The sequence below is a fragment of the Trichosurus vulpecula genome, chromosome 4, assembly GCF_011100635.1.
Source record: "Trichosurus vulpecula isolate mTriVul1 chromosome 4, mTriVul1.pri, whole genome shotgun sequence".
NCBI lineage: Eukaryota > Metazoa > Chordata > Mammalia > Diprotodontia > Phalangeridae > Trichosurus > Trichosurus vulpecula.
In genome coordinates, this window is record NC_050576.1 from 159,177,018 (window position 1) to 159,198,992 (window position 21,975).

At 45.1% G+C, this 21,975-nt stretch overlaps 1 protein-coding gene across 2 annotated transcripts in view; it reads right to left on the reverse strand.

Moving 5' to 3' along the window:
• KIRREL1 (kirre like nephrin family adhesion molecule 1) overlaps window positions 1-21,975 on the reverse strand; it is a 166,018-nt gene that overhangs the window by 35,290 nt on the left and 108,753 nt on the right. For both annotated transcript variants that reach the window (XM_036756478.1, XM_036756476.1), the window contains exons 2-3: window positions 6,495-6,644; window positions 4,377-4,526 (exon numbers count right to left, since the gene is read on the reverse strand). In XM_036756478.1, the coding sequence (XP_036612373.1) occupies window positions 4,377-4,526; window positions 6,495-6,644 (300 nt within the window). The remainder of the gene's footprint in view (window positions 1-4,376; window positions 4,527-6,494; window positions 6,645-21,975) is intronic.

Genomic DNA, 21,975 nt, shown 5'->3' on the forward strand with positions numbered 1-21,975 from the left:
AGTCTCATTCTTTCAGCTCCAGCCTTCCGGTATACTAAGGGTGTCAAAGAAGTTGCTAAGTCTTAGTTTAGCAGGAGCCAAGAAGGACAAAGAGAACTGAGGAAGCGGTTGTTCGGGGTTATGATATACAGAGAGATGAACTGGGTGGGGGAGAGGGGGCGAGGAGAAGAGGGACCGAGGAATAAACTGCTTAGAGAGAGCAGCGGCAAAGGAGAAGGCTCAGAAAACAGAGCACGAAGGCCAGGAGTCTAAGGCTGGGTACTTTTCTATAAGCCAAAGGCATACAGAGGCTTCCTAACCTCTCCCCCTTGCATTAGGAAAAAAGCAGTCTCTTTCTGTCCCAAAGCACAAAGGGGAAACTGCAGTCATCCCTGGCTCCACAAATAAAACACCCTTCCTACTAACAATTTCTCTAAATTCTTATCCCTAGTTAGAGGGCAATTCCAACTAAGGCATCCCTTACAGCAGGGCTGTCTAACCTTAGGTTTTTAACAATAGACAATATATTTTGATTTGCCATTTTGGTGAGAGGTCTGAGGTAGCATTTATGTAAATTTCTGTGCTTGTAGGCGAGCCGCATAAATGGCACTGCAGCCCACGGGGCTGAATTTTGGACAGCCCTGCCTTATGAGAACTTTTCTTCACCCTTGTATTCTTGGTTTTTTACTGCCTTGATAATCCTTATCCCAATGATGGCATTGGCCGACAATCCTGTTTTTCTTTCCTCCTCAGGAGCTATTTGGTGTTGCTTGAGGCAGCCATGAAAGCAAGAGCAACAGGTCCATTAAAGAGTAGATCCTCAAATGGACTCACTGATGAACAACACCACGCTGGACTGATTATCCAAGGATTTAAGTTCAAATTCTAGGTGTGGGTTTGTTTTGTTTTTGTCTTTCTTCGTACTCCTACACTTAGCACAGTGCCTGACACACAGTAAGGACTTAATAATTGCTTGTTGACTGACTGTATGACTATGGACGATTCACTTAACCTCTATGGAACTTCATTATCTCCTATAGGTACCATAATTTTTTTGTGCTTTAAACTTCTTTTTAAAAATTTTTTAATTTTTAATTTAATTTTTAAAATTAAAAATTTTCATAACAGTATTCCAATATAATTGGTTTCCTTTGTAATGTATTTTATTATATGCCTTTAAAAACAGTATTCTGACAAGGGGTCCATAGGCTTTACTAGGCCATCAAAGGGGTCCATGATACTAAAAAAGTTAAAAACCCTTGGACTGGACAATATTAAAGGTTCTATGACATTGGTGTCTTCGGTGTCTGGCCAAGTTCAAAGCACCCATAACTTACATATTGGATGAAAGGATAGGAATTTAAACAGATCTTGACGTGCTACAATATTAGAAAAGTGTTATACTTGGGCTAAAACCTCAACTTCTCTAGGAGAAGATGGAGGAGAGAGGGTTAGACAATAATTCTTCTGAAAAATATCTGGGGGCTTTAGTGAAATGAAACCTCAAATGAGTCAGTGGTGTGACATGACATCCAAGAAAGCTAGTACAGTCTTGGGCTACATTAAGACAGGTATAATGTGCAGGACTAGTGAGGAGATAGATCATCCCTCTGTGCTAGCTCTGCATTGGTCAGAACATATCTGGAGTATTAAGCTTCCTTCTGTATGCCACACTCTATGATAGACATGGATAAACTGAAGAGCATTCAGAGGAGGCCAGTCAGGATGGTTCACGTCCTTTGGGTTCATATAATTTGAGGATGGGGTGGAAGGTCTAGGGACATTTGATAATATTTAAAGGACTACCATATGGAAAAGAGATTAGGCTTGTTCTGAGTTGGCATTAATGGGCAGAACTAAAGGGCAGGACATTGCAAAAAGGAAGATCTAAGCTTAAAGTTAGGGGCAAAAAATCTTCCTAAATTTTTTCTTCAGTTGTTTTTCAGCCATGTCCACCTCTCTGGGACTCCATTTGGGGTTTTCTTGGAAAAGATGCTGGAGTGGTTTGCCATTTCCTTCTCCAGCTCATTTTACAGATGAGGAAACTGAGGTAAACTGGGTTAAGTGACTTGCCTAGGGTCACATAGCTAGTAAGTGTCTCAGGTTGGAATCGAACTTAAGAAGATGAATCTTCCTAACTCCAGGCCCAGTGCTCTATCCACTTTACCACCTAGCTGCCCTCCTAAAAATTAGAGTCATTCCCAAAAGTGGATGGGCTACTTTAAGAGGTAATGTATTCGCTGACACCTGTCACTTAAAGGAAAGACTGGATAACTCCTTGTTGAGCATATTGTAGAAAAGTTTCTTATTTAGGTCCAAGTTAGAGTAGATGACTTTGAGATTTCTTCCAGCTCTGAGATTTTGTGATTCTTTTGTTCTAGTCTTAAAGATCCCTTCTTACCAAGGCATCTTCACTCCGCTTCTCTCTCTGTCTCTGTGTCTCTCTGTCTCTGTCTGTCTCTGTCTCTGTCTCTCTCTCTCTCTCTGTCTCCCTGCCCCCTTATGGTTCATATCCCTTTGTCTACAAACATGCTATATTCTCCCTTACCCCAAAATATTGCTTTGACTCTCCTGCCCCATCAAGCTATAATCCAATAGCTCTGTCTCCTTTTACTCTAAATTTTAAGAAACATCACCAATGTTATACTTGATGCCTCCACTTCCTCACCACTCACTCCTTTATTTTCTTCAACATGGTTTCTGTCCCCACCAAGATACCAAAATTGTAATTTCTACAGTTTTCTTTATATTCTTTCTCGTCAATTCCAAAGATCTTTTTTTATTCTCTTTGGGGTTTTTTTGCATTATTTGACACTGTTGTCCATCCATATACACCTGCCAGTCACTGCCATTATTTCTGAGACTATTCCCTTCTACCACTCTTTCTACCTGTCTGATCTTTCTCAGTCTCCCTCCATGGTTCATCTTCCTTCTCTCACGTCCTAAGTATGGGTATTCCCCAAGGTTTTGTCTTTGGCTCTCAACAAATGAGGTAATACTTCTAAAGCACTTAGCACAGTGCCTAGCACATAGTAGACACTTAAATGCTTGTTCTCTTCCTCTTCCCTCTTATTTAGAATCTAGAAAGATGCTTTCACTTGGCAATCTCACTCATTTCCATGGCCTCAGTGATCACTTCTCTGCAGATGACTATCTCCAATTTTTTATCTCCAGTCAATATGCCTCCACTGAGTACCAATCCCACATTTCCAACTGCCTGATCATTACCTCCTGGATGCTTCATGGACACCTCAAACTCAACACAGCCAAAAGTGAACCGCTTAACTTACTCTCAAAACCTGAGCCATGTCCCTACTTCTCTATTTCTCACAGTCTCTCATTCTTAAAACTTCAGTAATTTTTCATTCTTTCTCTTCCTCCCCCTTACCAATTGACAAGTCCTGTAATTCTAACTCCCCAGTCATTCTTGAATCAATCCCCTTCTCTCCAGGCACACTGATACCACCCTTCTTTGGACCCTCATCATGTCTCTCCTGGAGTACAGTAAGTGTTAACCCTCGACTCACTTCTCTTATCTGCAACCCATTCTTAATGGAGTGGCTTGAAATCATCCTTCAAATGCAGTGTCCCCTGCTCAAAACCCTTCAGTGGCTCTCTGTTGCCTACAGGATTAATGTTCCAAAGGAAAAACAAAAAAAAAAAATCCTTCACCAGACATCTAGAGTCTTCTAGAATCTGACTCCAGCTGATATTTTCAAATTTTATTTTGTACCATTTTCCTTCAGGCATCCCACTTTGTAGCCAAACTAAACTACTAGACGTTTCTTGATCTTGTCTTGTTCTCTCCCACCTATATCTTTGTATTCATACAAGCATCCCATGTTGGAACACATTTTCTTTGAATCGCCATCTGATTAAATTATTCTCTTCCTTCAAAGTTCCTTAGGTATCAGCTCTTCCATGATCCCCATAGTTGAAAGTGATCTTCCCACTTCATATTTCTTATAAGAGTTTGTCTTGACCTCTGCCTCACCCTTATTCCAATCTACTTTATCTCATACTTACTGGTACAGGTATTGTGGTCTCCCTATTATTTTAGACATTAAGCAACTTGACCGCAAAGACCATCATTTCTAATGTTTGCATCCCTAGGCCCTAACGCAATGGTCTGCATAGAGTACACAATTCATATTCATTATATTGAGCTGAAAAGTTGAAAAGGAAAACCAACACACTGCCTTTGGATGGGCCAATAGGGATTGCAGTGAGAGAAGGACCAGAGGAGAAGCAGCCTTGAGAGATTAAAGGGGAGACAAGGAAAAGGGTGAGGGTAGGGAGGAGCAGTGGTTAACACTGGGGGACGGGAGAAGGGGCTAGGATGACAATGAGGAGGGAAACTGGGAGGGTCAGAATGGACACTGAGGAAAGTCTCTTACTCAGCACAGTGAGTTTTGCCTTTCGCGAGCGCAGGGCAGCTTCAGTGGCCTGGCATTCATAGGAAGCATCATCGGAAAGCTCGGCATCTGTAATCTCCAAATTGTATTGCCCAGCTTCTGCGGAGCCCACAATCCGGTATCGTGGCCATGCTAGAGGGATGAAAAGAGGTCAGATGTGAGCTGATCTAGGTGTCAACCAAACTTAGGTACCTCCTTTCCATCCAATTCCCATTATCCCAGAGGGCCCCTAAACCCATCTCTAGACTCCCCAGGGTCCCCCACTTTGCCATCACTCAATCTTCCCATTTCTATCCCAAGACTTTATATTTATTTAAGGTACAATTCCTCCTATCCTATTGTACAGCCAAGAGGTGACAAGGTCATAGGCAGAGGACTGGGACAGCACAATCCCCTATGGCCAAAGAGGGCCATGTGAGAACCTGAAAACAGAAGAAAAGAAGGTGGGGGTGGGCAGAGAAGGAAGCAATGAACAGAAGCAGATGAAACCTCAGAGGCTGTTTGCAGACAAATGTCTCTCATAATAATAGGAAAGAAAAGAGTGAGGCGCAGCAAGGCGGTGGGAGGGAGAGACAGAGAGAATATCTGTGAAATATAGGACATCATAGCCCAGGCAGCAGCTCTCTGGGGATCCTTCTGTGGGACTCTCTCAGACTGAGACAGACACTCAGCTCTCCCTCGCTCCAGACTGAGACCTTTCCCCGACATCCCTTGGCCTCTGAAGGGGACAGTGGCTGAAGTTTCCCTGCTGGGCAAGGAGTTTCTGGGAATGTGAATATGGGGGGATGGGTTGACTGAGTCTCAGCCCTCCTCGCCTTGTGCCATCCTCTTCTGTCTCTCTTCATCATTTTGACTAGCTGCCTCCCTCCCCACCACCCCGTAGCCTAACTCCCCACGCTCTCCTTCCTCCCTTTATCTCACTCTGTCCAGCCTTTTATTGATCCCTCTCACTCCATATCTATTGATCTCTCTCTGTTTCTCTCTCTCTCTATCTCAGCAATGAATCCAACCTCCATCTCTATTCTCTTGTTGTGGATCACTACATGGTTCTCTCCATTATCTGCCTCACTAGAGGAGGGCCATAACAAAAAATCCCTTAATACTCAATATCCCTCAAATCATTTTCATTTGGCTTTGGAATATGGTGTGTGTGTGTGTGTGTGTGTGTGTGTGTGTGTGTGAAGCTCACTCATATTTGCTTAGCACTGACTATACAGCAGGCACTTAATAAAGGCTCGATGAATAAATGAATATACTCAGATTGATAATAAAATGAGTTTACCCATCCCTGAGCTCTCATACCGATTGGACAGTGGTGGGAAGGTGCCCAGAAGGGTGACCCCAGAACGAAAAATCTGTTGAAGATAAATCTAGTGCTTCTTGTACCACATAATAACGTGTTGTAAGGGAAAGACTACTGGACTGGGGGACCTGGGGGACCTATCAAATTTGGATTTTTTTACTAGGTGTGTAACCTCGGTCTTGTTACTTCCTCTCTGAGCCCTCAGTTCCTCATCTGTAAAATGAAAGTTTAGATTTAGATATTCCTGGAAATGTATTTCACCTCTAACATCTGCTGAGAATCCTCTTTTTTAATTCCACAAGCACCTTCTACCCTGTCTCTCTGGCTCTTTCTGCCAGTCTCCTTGTCTTTTATTCTCCCTGGTTTACTCTCCCCTTCTGTGATTTCAGCACCTTTCTTTAAACACAGAAAAATTTTGAGAAGGGACAAACTATCTGACAAAATGTCTGGGCAAAGGTATATTTCTAATGTATGTGTGTATATGTACATATGTGCACATGGATAGATAAGTATACATAAACACATAAAGAACACAAAGATATATGCTTATGCAAACATGTGCATATACATATGGAGACCAAGTCACAGAAGAGAGAAAAATGGGGACAGGGATGATAGTAAAAGAATTGAGGAAGAGCAAGCTAGAGTCAGTCAGATAACTCCAAAGCAGCCAACACGAATGGAAAACAGGCTGCCTGGACCAAAGATTATCTGGGGGAAGAAGGATCATAGCATCACGGGATCAAAGGCAAACAGATTGAGACCTGGAAGGCACCTCAGATAGATAAAGACCTTACCTTTGAGGCCCTGGCCCATGCCCAGAGCCAACCCATCCTTGGTCCATTGCACGATGCCAGAATAGTTCAGCAGCACACAGGAAAGCACAGCCCGCTGCCCAGCCACCACCGTCTGGTCAGATGGCTCCTGGCTAAATCGGGTCTGGGTTCCTGGCAGAGAGAAACAGTGGGCATCAGGTGAGGAACCGGACTCTGCCACCTTCCCTCAATTGTGTAACTGTGTATATGGGGGATGGGGCAGGGGGCGGGGAAAGGAGAATCAATTCCTCCCACCTTTCAAACTCTCTAACACTCCCCCAGGGGACTGTTATGTCATATAGTACAGGGAGTTTACCCGGCTCCATGCAGAGCTCCATCCTTAGCTCTGCACCACCCCTCCTCCTCTTCAGCCTTCCATTTCACGTCTGTAGTGTTTTCCCCTTCCCCCTTTCCAGGAGGAATGGTGTTCAAAGCCATAGAGTGCTTAGAGATCTCCTGATAGTAGCTTGGGCTACAGAGTCCAATCATCCACGTTAATCAATGATGTATAATTAATGCTGATCACTGGCTGTGGCAGTGAGGGTGAAAGATGGTATACAGGAGTGCAGGCATGTAAGCCCCCTCCCCTCAGGTACTTGTGCTTATCATGTAGCAGCTAGAGGGTGGAGGGGGGCTTTGGGAAGGGGCCGCAGGGCGGGCCTGTTTGGCACCCATCAGCTTGTGCCTGCCATCACACACACGTGTCTGCAGGGCCACGTCTATCCCTGACTGGGCTTGACCCAGGAGGGGCCTTGGCTCTACTTCTTACCCTCCACTCACATATTGCCCCAAAGCCTGCTGGCAGGAGCTCTCCCTGAACATGATTCCCTCCAGAATCGCCTATGCACACTCACACCTGCACATGCTTAGCCCTTTGGCAGCGCCCAGTCCAGGACGTGGCTTCTGTCCCGCTCCCCATCGAAGGGAGGCACACATCGCTGCCCGGCTGGCAGAGGGGCCGGGAGCATTTGATTAGAAAACTGCAGTGTAATTGCCTTTAATTGTGAAGCCTAAATGGAGCAGGGAATTGGATTGCGGGGTTTGTCCTTCCCCCCTCTTCTCTTCCCCCTTCCCCCAGCTGCCCCCTCCCACTCCCTCTGGCATTGATCGAGCCAGAAAAGCAAGGACCAGGGCCTGGGCTGAGCCGAACAGCTAGCTGATGGATTCAGAAGTGGAAGCTATCCTTGCTTCCTTAGAGGAGGAAAGTGAAGGGAAGTTGGGAGCTCCTGCTCTGCTCTCAGCACCCCAATTTGCACTAGCCACACCTCTGGGGACTCTAACTTTGTTCCCACTCCAGCCATCATGACAATAACAACAGCTAGCATATATGCAGTCCTTTAAGGTTTCCAATGTTTACATGTGTTAAAGTGTTTTCTCATTTGCTCATCAGCTATTATTCTCCCCATTCCGCACATAAAGAAACTGAGACTGGGAGAGATTATACATAGCAAGTAAGTATCTGAGGCAGAATTCAAACTCAGGTCTTCCTGATTCACAGTCCAGCATTATGCCACCCAGCTGCCTTTTCCACTCTCACATTCTTGGTTCTAGAAGGGAAACCTGGCCCCATCATCCATTCAGTGGAGCCCGACCTTCTCACCTCACCCAAATAATCTCTAAAAGTGCCTTTCTAGCCTTATCTAAGGACTGGGGAAGAGTGGTGTTGTCCTGTGCCCATCAAACCTAGGAGGTTCCTCCAGGGCAAGGGTTGTTTCCTTCCTTCCTCTCCCAGTCTCATTTAGCACCCTGGAGGGTCTGATCACAGCAATGGGAGAGAAACACTTGGTGTGAAGGCAGGGGAGGATGGATGGACAGAATGTGATTTAAAACAATGATTTCTATTCTGTGTTGAGTAGATTTCTAAGTCTGGCTTCAGTGGTGGGGTTGCAAGTTGTCTCCATTCTAAATCAGCACAAATCCCCATACTATTATTCCATTTTCCATTTCCCTGACCCTGATCCCCCCCATCCCTAGACCTGACTTTACGGCCATGCCTTCTGAGGAGTGAGAGAATGAGCCTCACCTGTGTTCAAAAGGATTTGGGGCTTGGAGATCTTAACTGTAGGGGTGGTGTCAGGTAAGAAGCCCGCATTATTAATTCCAGCTCTGTGCTCATTATTATTCAAATTTATTCATGTCCTTGCGCATTTCTTCAGGGAGATACGTGCTGCAAACTCCCCATAACCACTCCCCCCCTTCAGTTCTTATGGGAGAAACTGAGACATAAGGAGGGGGAGGGGCACAACAACTTGTCCTGGGGATGCCCTGGGAGTTCTGCAGAGAGAATTAGTCTTAAAACTTTGGGCCCTGAAGTTTATTCAGCAGTCCTGGACACCCTGTAGTCATCGTCTGTAAGAGGCAGTGAGCAGCTTCCCCAATAGGGTGATAGTGAGAGATCAGAGTCTAGTGCCCCATGGAGGAGGGATGGAGATGGAAATAGTAATGGCTAACATTTCTACAATACTTTAAGGTTTGCAAAATACTTTACATTTATTTTCTTGGGAGAAATGGCTTCAGATTCTGGTTCTGCCACTAACTTGTCTGGGTGACCTTAAGCACATCACTTTACCTTTCTGGCACTGTTTATCTGCAAAATGGAAAATTGACATTTCTGAGGTCCCTTGCTAGCTTTAATGTTCTCTGACTTATGGTTCTCTAAAGTTAGACAATTAGAAGAACTTTTCCACAAATGAGTGAGTTTTAGAAGGTGACACTCAGGAAATTAAACTGGTTTAATGAGGTTATGAGAATGGGGGGAAGTAATCTTGAATCTGCTTCCCAGGGTGCTGCTTTCCAACAAGATGATGCCCAAGAACAAAGCAGCATCCAGCTGTGAATTTTTGGAACTTGGAGGAGAAATCCAAATCTTTCCAACTTTGCTAAGTACCCCTGAGAGCAACATGTGGGGTGCTATGGGGGATGGTGCTGTGTTTAGGATGCAGAGGTAGAATGAAACCCAGTCCCTGCCCTCAAGGGCTCAGAATAGGAAGGAAGAAACACAGCCTTCTCCCTCAGGCTGATGGGGAAGATCATCCTAGGTCAGAGATAAAAGGCAAATCCAAGTCACAGAGATAAGGACAGACCATCCAGCAGAAGGAAGCTCCAAAGACTGAAGCTTAGGGGATAAGAAAGGATTGGAGGTGCCTAACTATGGAAGGATGGAATGAAGCTGGACCAGGAAGACTTTCCTGAGAGAGGGGAGCAAGGTAGGCAGGAAAGGAAAGGATAGGACTAGGAGAGTTAAGGAGGCCCACTCAGGTTCCTGTTGAGATACAGAGGGCATGCCTGTGTGGATAGTGCACAAAGCCTGAGTTTGGAGGTGGGGATGTGGAAAGTATGTATATATTTTTTGTATATATTTGTTGCATGTTGTCCTTCCCATTAGATAGTATGATCCTTGAGGGTAGCTGTCTTTTGTCACTCTGTGTATCCCTAGCACTAGTGCCAGTCACATTTTCTTGTACAGTTGTTTTTCAGTAGTATCTGACCCTTTATGACCCCATTTGGGGTTTTCTTGGCAAAGATGCTGCAGTGGTTTGCCATTTCCTTCTCCAGTTCATTTTACAGATGAGGAAACTGAGGTAAATAGGGTTAAATGACTTGCCCAGGGTCGCACAGCTAGTTAAGTGTCTGAGCTGGATCTGAACTCAGAAAGATGAGTCTTTTTCACTCCAGGCCTGGTACTCTATCCACTGCAACACTCAGCTGCCTGGTACATGGTAGGCAGTTAATGTTTATTGACTAAAAAATGACTATGTAAAGTCAGGCTCAGAACCCTGGAGTCCCTAAGCTCCCAGTCCTTGGTCCTAGTGACTTGGACCGCATCTCTTTGCGGCCTCGGTCTTCTACCAAGCCACAGCTGCAGAGAGGAATCTGCCGTTGGAGCAAGTAGCACCATTTCAGTTCTCTGGTCCATCATTTATCTATCTTATGCTTCCTGACTGGCTTCCAGGAAATGAGATGGAAGTCAAACACCAATGCTGGCAAATGACTTTCCAGGGAGAGCTGGGCCTCCCTTAGCAGGGAGCTATGGGGAAAGCGGCAGAGAGAGCCAGGCCTTGAGTCCAGGCATAACAGGAATCAGAGGAGCAGACCGAGCCTGCTTAGCAAGGCCAGCAGCCCCAGTCTAGGGCTAATTTTTGTCAGTGGTTTTCTCTGAATTCCCACCTGCTTTGATCTCTCTCTTCCCCACTGTCTTCAGACACCATCGCAGATGTGGTGAACTCTTAAACAGCCATTGTGAAGACAGGCAGAGTAAACACACACACACACACACACACACACACACACACACACAGGGCAGAGGGGGTTGAGGGGAGAGAGGTTGATAGAGACTGAGAGAGGAGGAACCTATGCTGAGCAACAGAGACAAAGCCAGAGACACCCACACAGAAGCAAAGGGAAAGAAGGAGAAATAGAGAAGCAGGAAAGGAGAGGGAGGGAGAAAGGAAGGAATCTGGAGGTTAAAAAAAAAAAAAGAAAGAAAAAGCACAGACACCGAGAGGCCATGACCCAGGAGGAATGCAGACCCACACAGAGAGAGAAACACAGAAAGGGATGGCTGAGACCAAGATGGGGACGGGGTAGAGCTATATGCAACTGTTTGCACAGAGGTGAGGGAATATGTCTCTGTTCATGTGGAAGCTCATTGTAGATGAAGATTTGTGATAAATAGATTTTCCCCAACCCTGATGTCTACAGCTCAATTCCAAAAGACTTTCTGCCTTTGCATTTCTGACCACGTCCTGGAGGGGTATGTTATATTTCCTCCATTAAACTGGGAATTGCTGAGGTGGACAAACCAGGGTCTTGTTAGTACCAGGGTTGAGTTCAAAGCCAGGGTTAGAATAAAGAAGTAGGAACGATTTCTGGGGAGTGATTAGGAATGAGAGACTGCTCAAGAAATTTCAAGTGGAGAGAGCAACCAAGAAGGCGGAAGTATGAGAGGCCCCTTACATCCCATTCTTAACTCATTCCTAGCCTCCATCTCAGGCAGCTAGATCGTGGTTAGAGTGTGGGGCCTGAAGTCAGGATGACTCATCTTCCTGAGTTCAAATCCAGCCTCAGATATCTTCTAGCTGTGTGACCCTGGGCATGTCACTTAATCTTGTTTGCCTCAGTTTCCTCATCTGTAAAACAAGCTGGAGAAGGAAATGGCAAACAACTCCAGTATCTCTACCAAGAAAACCCTCAAATGGGGTCACAAAGAGTCCCACATGACTGAAATGATCCTTCATTTCCACCCAAACCTCACCCCTCAGTTCAAACCCATATCTCACTATTTACCTAAGTTAAACAGCTACCTCAATCTAGAAAAACACACTAATACACATTTCCATAGCACCTAAGGTTTACAAAATGCCTTTCATACAATACAACAGCGCTGTGAGGTAGAGAGTAAGCACCTCAAGTTTACAGATGATGAAACTAGGGTTTGAGGTCAAACTCCTTATCTGAGGTCACACAGCTAATAAACAGTGGAGTCAGGGCTTAAACCCGGGTCCTTTAGCTACAGAAATCTCTCTAGTACACATACTGCCTTTTCCTGAGAATATTCTCACTTCCTCTTTCTTGTCCCTTCTAGGACTGATCCCTCTCCTCGTTCTCCTAGATCTCTGCCTCTCCTTCGCACTTCTTCATCCCAGAAGCCCTGGTGTTTATTTTGTTGTTGTTTTGGTCCAGTTCAACTCTTTGTGACCCCATATGGGGTTTTCTTGGCAAAGACACTGGAGCGGTTTGTCATTTCCTTCTCCAGCTCATTTTACAGATGAAGAAACTGAGGCAAACAGGATTAAGTGACTTGCCCAGGTCACACAGCTAGTAAGTGTATAAGGCTGGATTTGGACTTAGGTCTTTCTGATTCCAGGTCCAATACTCTAGCCACTAAATGATACTGTCTGACTATACCTGAACAGGGGTACCCTCAACAAAATCCCTAGCCTCTGCTTGAAGACCTCAAGTGACAGAGAACTCACTATCTACCTAGGTAGGCCATTCTAATTTTGGATAAATCTAGTCACTAGCAAGGTTTTTTCTTCATCTGAACCCAAATTTGCCCCAGTTCTGATCCCTGGGACCAAAACAGGTCTCATATCTTTTCTACATACTCCATCCTCCCCTTCACTCCCCTTTCCAAATCATAAAGGAGAATGCAGGGAAAATTTTTGATTCACATCTGCACCATGGCCTGCACATGTAAACATGTTTCTGAACATGTGTACACACAGGCTTCTAAGTGGGCACACCTTTGCTCATGCGCGCGCATACACGTTCATGCACCTTCCTTTCTTGTCCCATCGCTGCTGGAATGTCATCTCCTGAGTACACCCAGGCACTGGCAAACACCTGTACCCCTGTGACCTGGGCCCTGGGTTTCAATCCCAACATAGCTCCTTGCTACGTGGCTGACACGCTCCTCCACCTCCCCAGCCCTGGACCCAGGGAAAGAGTGGGTCCAGTACTCCCTGGAAGCTAGTAAGGGCCGAGGACAGAAAGGAACTGGGGTGGGGGGGAGGCCAGAACCCTGTCTCCCCAGATTTATCAAACGGGACCGTAATGAACCCCCTGGGCCCAAGCTTCATTCCCTGCGCTCTCTGCTCCCGATTACACTGACCGTTCAAAGGGAAGCCTTTGATTCGCGCCGACAGCTTTCAGATGGAACTAAATCTCTCCACGCTCCACTCTTCTTCAGCTGCTGATGCTCCCTCCCCTTTCTCCTCTCTCACATCTTCTCTCCTCCTCCCCCTTCCACCACCCCCTCCAAGCAATTCCTTTCTCGATCTATGAAAAATACAACAGCCAGAGAGGCCCCCTCACGTTGGATTCTCTTACAGAGAAAAGAGGGTTTCAATTCTTCGGGCTGGGCCAGCGGAGTGGAAAGAAAAGAAGAAGGAGAGATTTACACTTTTGATAGAGAGGGAGAGGAAGCTTAGGAAGGAGGGGGTAGGAGGAGGAGAAAGAGGGGAGGTGGGATGGGGAAGCATCAGCCTGAGGAAAGACAGAGCTAGAGACTTGAGGGAGAGAGATCAGGAAAGGCAGAGATGGGAGACACACACAGATGAGGGAGGAGAGATGGAGAAAGGGATGGGAGGAGGGGAGGGTGGGAGCCAGTGTATGTGCTGAGGGAGGGGAGGTGGGGTCAGAGAGGAGAGAGACAGTCACCTAAGGAGGGAGAGCAGGGGAGACAGAGACTGAGTCCAAAGCAAGGAAAAGCTAAAACCAATAGGACCTAGGTGTTCGGAAGTCTCTTCCCTGGAGATGTATCTCCTCTCCACCGTCAGGCTGGTGGCTCCAATGCTCGGCATGGTGCCCTGCCCATCTGTTAAGAGTGTAAACTCCCAAAGAGTAGGTAATGATTCACCCATTTGTCTTTGCAATCCCAGTGCTTAGCACAATGCCTGGCACATTTTTGATGATGAACTGGCTCATCCAGAGGAAAACTGAGACAGAGTGGGCACCCAGAACAACACCCCTTTTTAGAGTTGTTCTGTCGGATGGAGGGAGATGGACTAGATGACCTCTGAGGGGCCCTTTAGGCTTCAAATCCCTAATACTATGATACTTAAGGTCTCAGGGTAGCTCCTATAACCCCATAGCTCAAGACCCACATCCTCTCTGCTGGGTTTCTTGGCCCTCACCTCACTCCCATGGCCTCCTACTCAATAGGAATGTGTTGTGTGTGTAGCACAGTGCCTGGCACAGAATAAGCATTTAATAAATTATTATTCCTTACTTCCAATACAAAAGGATAAAACACTTGCCCTTATAGAGTTTATATTCTACTGGGGTGGGGGAGGGGAAAGACAACACATACAGAAACAGACATTTAAATTCAAGACAATTTGAAGAAAGAGTGGTTTCTCCTAAGAGGTGGCGCCTGAAATGAGCCTTGAAGGAATTTAAGGATTCTAAGAGACCATAGTAAGGAGAAAATACATTCGAGGCATTCAGGCCAGCCTATGTAAAGGAAGCAGCTTAGGTGGCACAGTAGATAGAGTTCTGGACCTGGAGTCAGGAAGACTCATCTTCCTTAGTTCAACTCTGGCCTAAGACACTTACTAGCTTTGTGACCCTGAGCAAATCACTTAACCCTGTTTGCCTCAGTTTCCTCATCTGTAAAATGAGCTGGAAATGGCAAACCATTCCAGTATCTTTGCCAAGAAAATTCCATGGACAGTATGGTCCGTGGGGTCTCAAAGAGTTGGATACTACTGAACAACAATTGTAAGGACACTTAAGTGACACAGTGGATAAAGTGCAAAGCCTAGAGCCAGGAAGACCTGAGTTCAAATGTGGCCTCAGACACTTCCTAGATGTGTGACCCTGGGGAAGTCACTTAACCCTGTTTGCCTGTTTTGTCATCTGTAAAATGAGCTGGAGAAGGAAATGGCAAACTACTCCAGTATCCTTGCCAAGAAAACCCCAAATGGGGTCAGAAAAAGTCAGACATGACTGAAAAGCAACAATGTAAAGGAAGGGAAGTTGACAAAATTTGTCCAGAAGGAGGATTGTTCAAATCTTCATTCTACTTTTAATTCACGGAGCCTTCCCCAGTCCCTTTCAATTCCAGTGCCTTCCTTCTGTTAATTATTTCCTATTTAGCCTGTATATAGATTGCTTAGTAAATATTTACTTCCGTGCTTTCTCTCCCATTAGACCATAAGCTCCTCGAGGGCAGTGATGGTCTTTTGCCTCTTTTTGTATCCCCAGCACTTAGCACGGTGCCTGGCACATAGCAGGTGCTTAAAAAATGTTTACTGATTGATCTACCACTTCACTTCTCCAGCCCTCAGTTTCCTGTAAAATTAAATTCTGAGATTCAAGTCCACAATTGAACAAACATTTAAATCCTCTACTTTGTGCAAGGTACTGTTCTGGGAAATAGGAATATAAAGGCAGAAAAATAAAACTAAAAACCAAAACAAAACAAAACAGTCCCTATCCTGAAGGAGCTTCCATACTATGTGGCGAGGGGAGGAGTACTGGCTCTGGAATAGGAGGACCTGGGTTCAGATTTTACCACCAATGCTTACTATCTTGGGCAAATCATTGAGCCTCCCAAGGACTCAGTTTTCTCATCTATAACATGAAGAGGTTGGACTAGTTGACCCTTCAAGCTCAAGAAATACGATTCTGTATAAACAGGCAAATATCTATGATTATTTGAGGATCAGAAGAGTCCTAGCAATTAGGGGGGTATGGAAAGCCTTCCCGTGAGCTAGGTCTTGAAGGGGACCAGAAATTCTAAGCATTGGATGGAATTATGGGGGGCAGCTTGTGGGAGACATGAGGTCGAATGCACAGGTCTAAACTGAAATAATTTTTTGAGTAAAAGGGTAAAAATGTTAAATCTCCCCATAAAGGTGGCTTAGCCCAGACTGTGAAAGACTTTGAATGTCAGGTTGAGAATGTGTATTTTATCCCAGAGGTAACAAGGAGCCATTGATAGTTCTTGAAGGGAGTGACATAGTCCAACCTATGCTTTAAAGAAATGATGAAGTGAAGGGTGGGGGATTCGGGATGCTTGGAGTCCATTAAAAAGGCTTTTGCAATAGTTCAGGTTAAAGGTGATGAGGACTTAAGCTAGGGTTGTGGTTATATAGGTCAAGAAAAGGAGACACATTCAAAATCTGTTATGAGGCAGAACAGACAAGATGCTAGCTCTGAAGGCCTAAGATCCTTTAAAAGAACCTGCCCTGAAAGCCTGTGTTTGGAGCCAGGTGTCCTGATTGCCTAGGCCAATGCTTTCATTCCCCCCTTTGCCTTCCTGTTCCCAGATGGCTTAGCCTCTCCGTTTCCCTTCCTCTTGGTCCCAATCACCTCAGAGGCCATCTCTGAGCTGGGGGAGGGATGGGCAGCTGCAGGGGTGTCTTTCCAAAGACCAGATGGGATTTTATAACTGGCCAAAATCTGGAAGAGCTTCTGTCCATCTGGGCAGAATGCCACTGTGGGCTGCTGGCCGGTTAGTCACTAGGAGTGGTAAGAGTGGAACCCACAAAAGGGGGTGAACAAAATGGGAGGCATTCACTAATTGCTTGCCATGCCTCAGTAGACACCCCTACCAAGAGTTCCCAGCTGGTTGTTCCTTTAACCTTGAGGAATTTTTTAAAAATGTGGAGATGACTATGGCTTATTTCTGTTAACCAAATTTGTCTAGTTTCCTAGATTTCTTCCATGTTCAGCCAATCTATCAACCAAGTGTCCACTATATAGAAAGCCCTGTGCCAGGGGCTGTGAGAGAAAGAGAAATGTAAGAAACGAGGAGAGTTACTTTCCCTCTCTAACAGATTCTTCCCACACAATTTACAGAAAAAAAGAAGGCTAAGAGTCCCGGTAACAGTCCTTTGCATGCCCTGCCTGATACTCACTATCTGGCAGCCAGTGTATCAGGGAGATCAGGATAGGTCACATTCCCTCTGTAGTCCTAGGTTACCTGTCAGTCTGGGTCCGCATGGCCTCATAAATGCTTTGAGATCCATCAGTGAAAGGGCCAGGAGGAGCAAAGTCTTGCAGCTGATCTGCTTCTTTCAAACCTCAATCTCCCTCTGCCCTGCCAACCCCAAGGCACCATGAGCCAAGACCAAACTGACAACTATATGCAAATGTGTCCTGGCAGGGGATTCTGGGAATGTTTTATGGGAAGGACAATGGTGTAGTGAGCAGCAGGTTTGGCTGTAACAGGTATGACAGGCAGAGATGAGGTGGGAGTTGGGGGGGGGGGGTCAGGTGGTATGGATGGTTCAGCAGAAAAATTAAATTTCACTCTGGCTTACATGGGGAAGGGAAAGGAGGTGAATGAAGCAGGGAGGCAGGTGGCAGCCAAGGGCTGAAATCAGAAAAGATACAGAGAGGTAAGGTGGGGGGGGGGGGTGAGAACCAGAGACGGAAACAAAAAGGGGAGAGAGAGAGAGAGAGAGAGAGAGAGAGAGAGAGAGAGAGAGAGAGGACAGAAAAGAGGACAAAAGCAGAGAAGGAAGAAGGGAAGAGAGGCTGGGAGACAAAGAAAACGACAAGACAGAGACCCAGGCAGAGAGAGAGAACAATAGGCAGACACAGAGAGGCAGACATAAAGAAAGAGAGAGAGAACAGAGGGACTGTAAGACAGAGACACAGACAGAAGAACTAAGACAAAGACAAAACCAGACAGTTAAAGAAAGAGAGGCTGAGGGAGTGCCAGCGAGATTCAGAAAGTGAATGAATACAGAGACAGAAATGAGTTGAGAATGAGACTTGAGAATTGAGAAGTAAATGAAGAGAGAGACCGGGAGAAATGTGGGGGTGACACTATGTAGAGATGGAAGGAGAGAGAGGAAGGGAAAGAGGGAGGAATAAAGAAAATAAGTGAAGACCATAAGAAATAGCCAGGTAGTAGAGAGAGGGAAAGACAAAGGGGTGGGGCGGGGGAGGAGTAATGGAAGATGGAAGGGGAAAAGAAGTCAGGAGAAGGGGGTAGTGGAAAAAATGAGAATGAAATAAAAAGTAGGGAGATGAGGATAATAAGTGGGAGGGGAGAACAGGTTTTGTTCTGTTTTTTTTTTTAAGAGGACCGGAAAGAACCAGTGGAGAGAGGAAAATGAAAATGAAGACAGGATGGACAGAGGAGAACAGGAGGAAGGAAGGCTGGAGGGAGGGGAGGAAGGGGACTGGGTGGTGCAAAAGGCAGGAAAGGTCAGTGGGAGGGGTCTTGGGAAGGATTACCAATCTCTGGTCTCATCTGAAAGTCTAGAACATTTAGGCTGATAAAAAAGAAACAAATTCTTGGGAAATGGAAGAAATTTCTATCAGGATTAGCCAAAAGGGCATCAGGGAACTGGAAAGATTTTTATTGACTGAGAGACTGAGGAAACAATTCAACCAAGCAAGGCTCCGCTTTGGGAGGCCATTCTGGGACCCTGCTATTCCACAGTCCTGATAATCACAGTCTGACTCCCTCCCAGCCTCTGGCATCTTACACACACACACACACACACACACACACACACACACACACACACACGTACGCACTCATGCATGCACTCACACGTACCACATACATGTTGACAAAATATTTGCTGTTCAGAGTACATTCAAAACAGTCTGTCTGATGGAATACATTTAACCTTGCTAATTCTAGATTCCTAGAGAACCCTTCCTCTTCACTCTAACCCCCCTCCCCCACAACTTTTAGCTTCCTCCCTGACTCTACGACTTGTGTCTGACCTTCTGGCTTCATGGCATTCAATATAATTCCAATTAAAGAAGAGAGCCCTGGAAAAAATGTGCTTCATTTCTGGGCCTCAGTTTCCTCACCTGTAAAATGAGAGAAATAGACTGGGTGCAATCTTAATGCCCTTTTCAGCTTTAAATCCACAATCTTAGGCAGCCACATGATACTGGGAAGAGAGAGCTGCACCTGGAGTCAGGAAGAGCTGAGTTCAAATCTAGACTCAGACACTTAACTAGCTGTGTAATCCTGGGCAAGCTGCTTCACCTCCATCTGCCTCGGTTTCCCCATCTGTAAAATGGCAATGATAATAGCACCTACCTGCCAGGGTTATTGTGAGCACCAAATGAGATAATATTTGCAAAGCTCTTTGCAAACTGTAAATCACTATATAAATGCTAGCTATGATTATTATTCTATAATCTCTGGCCAAGAATGTTGAATGTAGGTCCTCAGGACTCTGCATGCTGTCCTTGGCTGTACTGAGCTTCCATGTCCACACAATTTATTTTCTATTAAAAATATGCATATTATATAGGTGTGTATATAATACTATATGTGTATATATACCTATTGTATGTAGGTATATATACATACAAATACACACACACATACATACATATATTCAAAGCCCAGAATACATGGGTTCAAATCCTGCCTCTGGCATATAATGGTTATGACACTGGTCAAGTCACTTGACCTATCAGTGCCCTGGACAACATTTTTTTGGCAGTCAACTAGCATTTATTAAGCACAGTAGGTACCAGGTACTGGGCTAAGTACTAGAGATACAAAGAAAGGAAAAAGACAGTCCCTGCCCTCCAGAAGCTCACAGTCTATTGGGGAAGCAGCATGTAAACAATTATAGGCAAACAAAATTGGGAGTAGCCCAACAACTCTTTAAGAAAAGGTGATACCTGCATTGTTAGAAGTAGTTTCTTTCCTGGGAGTTCTCTATACCAATGAAGTCACAGGTCTTGTCACTATCTTTATCCTAATCATCAGATTGTAAGTTCTTTGAGGGGAGGGACTGTCTTTTGCCTCTTTTTATAATCCCTTGCTCTTGGCTCAGTGTGTAAGGTTAACGGGGAATAAGATCTTCCTTGCCCATCAATAGGCCTCATGAGGAGTCCATTAAGGGAAGCTTGCTTGCTTGTAGAAAGGCTTACACACCTTTTGTTAATTTCTAATTAAGCACTGAGCCTATTAGCTGAAAGAGTATATATTGTGAGAGGTGAGCTTTTGCTTTGGGAGCTCATTTATGAGAAAGACGTTGTGATTCCCTGGTCGAGATTCTGAGTGGCTGTATGTTCAGAGCTCTTCGACTCCTCAGAGGTAAAGGCTCTCTTGATCTAGTGGCGTATGTAAAGTGTATGTAAAGATATTGCTTTGATGCAGGCAGTTAACAGCCCTGTCTGTTGGTCTTTATTTCTCTACTCTGTATTTTTTCTGTTTAATTAAAAAAGATTGTTGACCCCTGAAACAGCTATCTTTCCTTAGTGAAGATAGTAAACATAAAAGAACCTGCACTAGCAGCCATCCTGGGTATGCCAGTGTGGTTGCCCTTACAGCCCGGCACAGTGTAGGTGCTTAATAAATGGCTACTGAATTGAACTGAATTATTCTCGTTTTAAAATTTCCACCCACCCTTCAAAGCCCAGTGAAAATCGTACCTTCTCTATGAACCCTTTGCTCATCCTCCTAGTCAATACTAATCTTCCATCTTTCATCCCACATGGCACTTTGGGATATTTCTCTGATTTACTTATTTAATATTTTATATGATGATTATAAACCCCAAGAGGGCAAGGCTGAATTTGGTGTCTTTCTCTGTCACCCTCTGTCCATGATCTATAAATAATGATGTCCCCTTGTTGAGGTAGTCAGCTAGAAAGTAATGAAGTACATAGGCAGGATCAGGTAGTAATAATAATGGCTGATATTCATATAGTGCTTTAAGGTTTACAACCCTCTAAGGCATTATTTTCCTTATTTTATAGAAGAAAAAACAGGTTAAGAGAGGGTAAGTAATTTGCCTACAGCCTGGAAGTGTCATAGGCAAGAGTTGAACACACATCTCTCCCCAATGCAAGTACATTACTCTTCCCACTGGTATACTGGGAAACTGCTTGGTTCAGGCTCGGTGCTGATTATGAAACTTGTGTGAAATCTGATTTGGAGGGGGGACGTGGTGGACCAGAGAAGACCTGTTACTATGACATCTCGGGCAGGTGGTAATGAGAGCACGCACGGAGGTGGTAGCAGTGGAAATAGATGAATGGGAGTGATCCGACGGAGGGAGGACTTAGAGGACATGGTAACTGACCACATGAGATGGGGAGAGTAGCAAGAGCCCAGGGTAACACTAAGGTTTTAGAAACGGGGGACTGAACAAAGGTGCAGCCACTGCCAGAAACAGAAGTCAGAAGGAGGTGCAGGTTTAAGAGGAAAGGAAGGTGAGCTCAGTTTTGTACATGTTGAGTTTGTGAGGTTGGTTGAGATAGGGATGTGGATCTGGAGCTCAGAAGAGAGGTCTGGACCAGGTGCTCTTTTTATATGGATAGTAGATGAAGTCATGGGAATAAATGAGCTTGGCAAGAGAAAGAATATAGAAAGAAAAACAGAGGACCAAATAAAGAAACTTAGGTGGGGGGGGGGGGGACACCCAAGGAACACAGAAACGGCTGAAGAGCTATCAAAGAAGACAAAGAAGAAGCAGAGAAGGAGGAAAGGGAGCAGAAATAAGCCTGTGATGTTTCTGAAGCCAAGGAAGAAGGAAGTATACAATAGAAGGCAGTATTTAACACTGTCGGGAGCTTCAGAGAGGCAAAGGTAATGAGAAATGATTTGGTAGAGATCACTGGTGACCTTTAGGAAAACAGACTGTTCCCTCAATATGGCATTCTCTCCACACCATGGGTCAAAGGTTCTTGGGTTTTAACCTCACTGTATCTTATTGCACCTGGCACCTAGTGGTTCTTGTTGTGTTTGTCCTTCGTTCTCAAAGAGGACCATGACATCAGGGAAATGATGGCATGACTTGCATTTGACTTTGATTTGAGTGAGGGAGGGCTGTGCAAGGTCACCAGCTTCACTTTCTCCTCCAGAGCCATCTGGGTCCAGTGGCCTGACATTCACAAGGACGACTGGAGATGGCCCAGGATGCATGCACCTAGTGGTACAGCATAGCAAAAAGAATATTAGATTTAGAAACAAGAACTCAAATTCTAGCTCTGACATTTATTGTTTAGGTGACCTTGG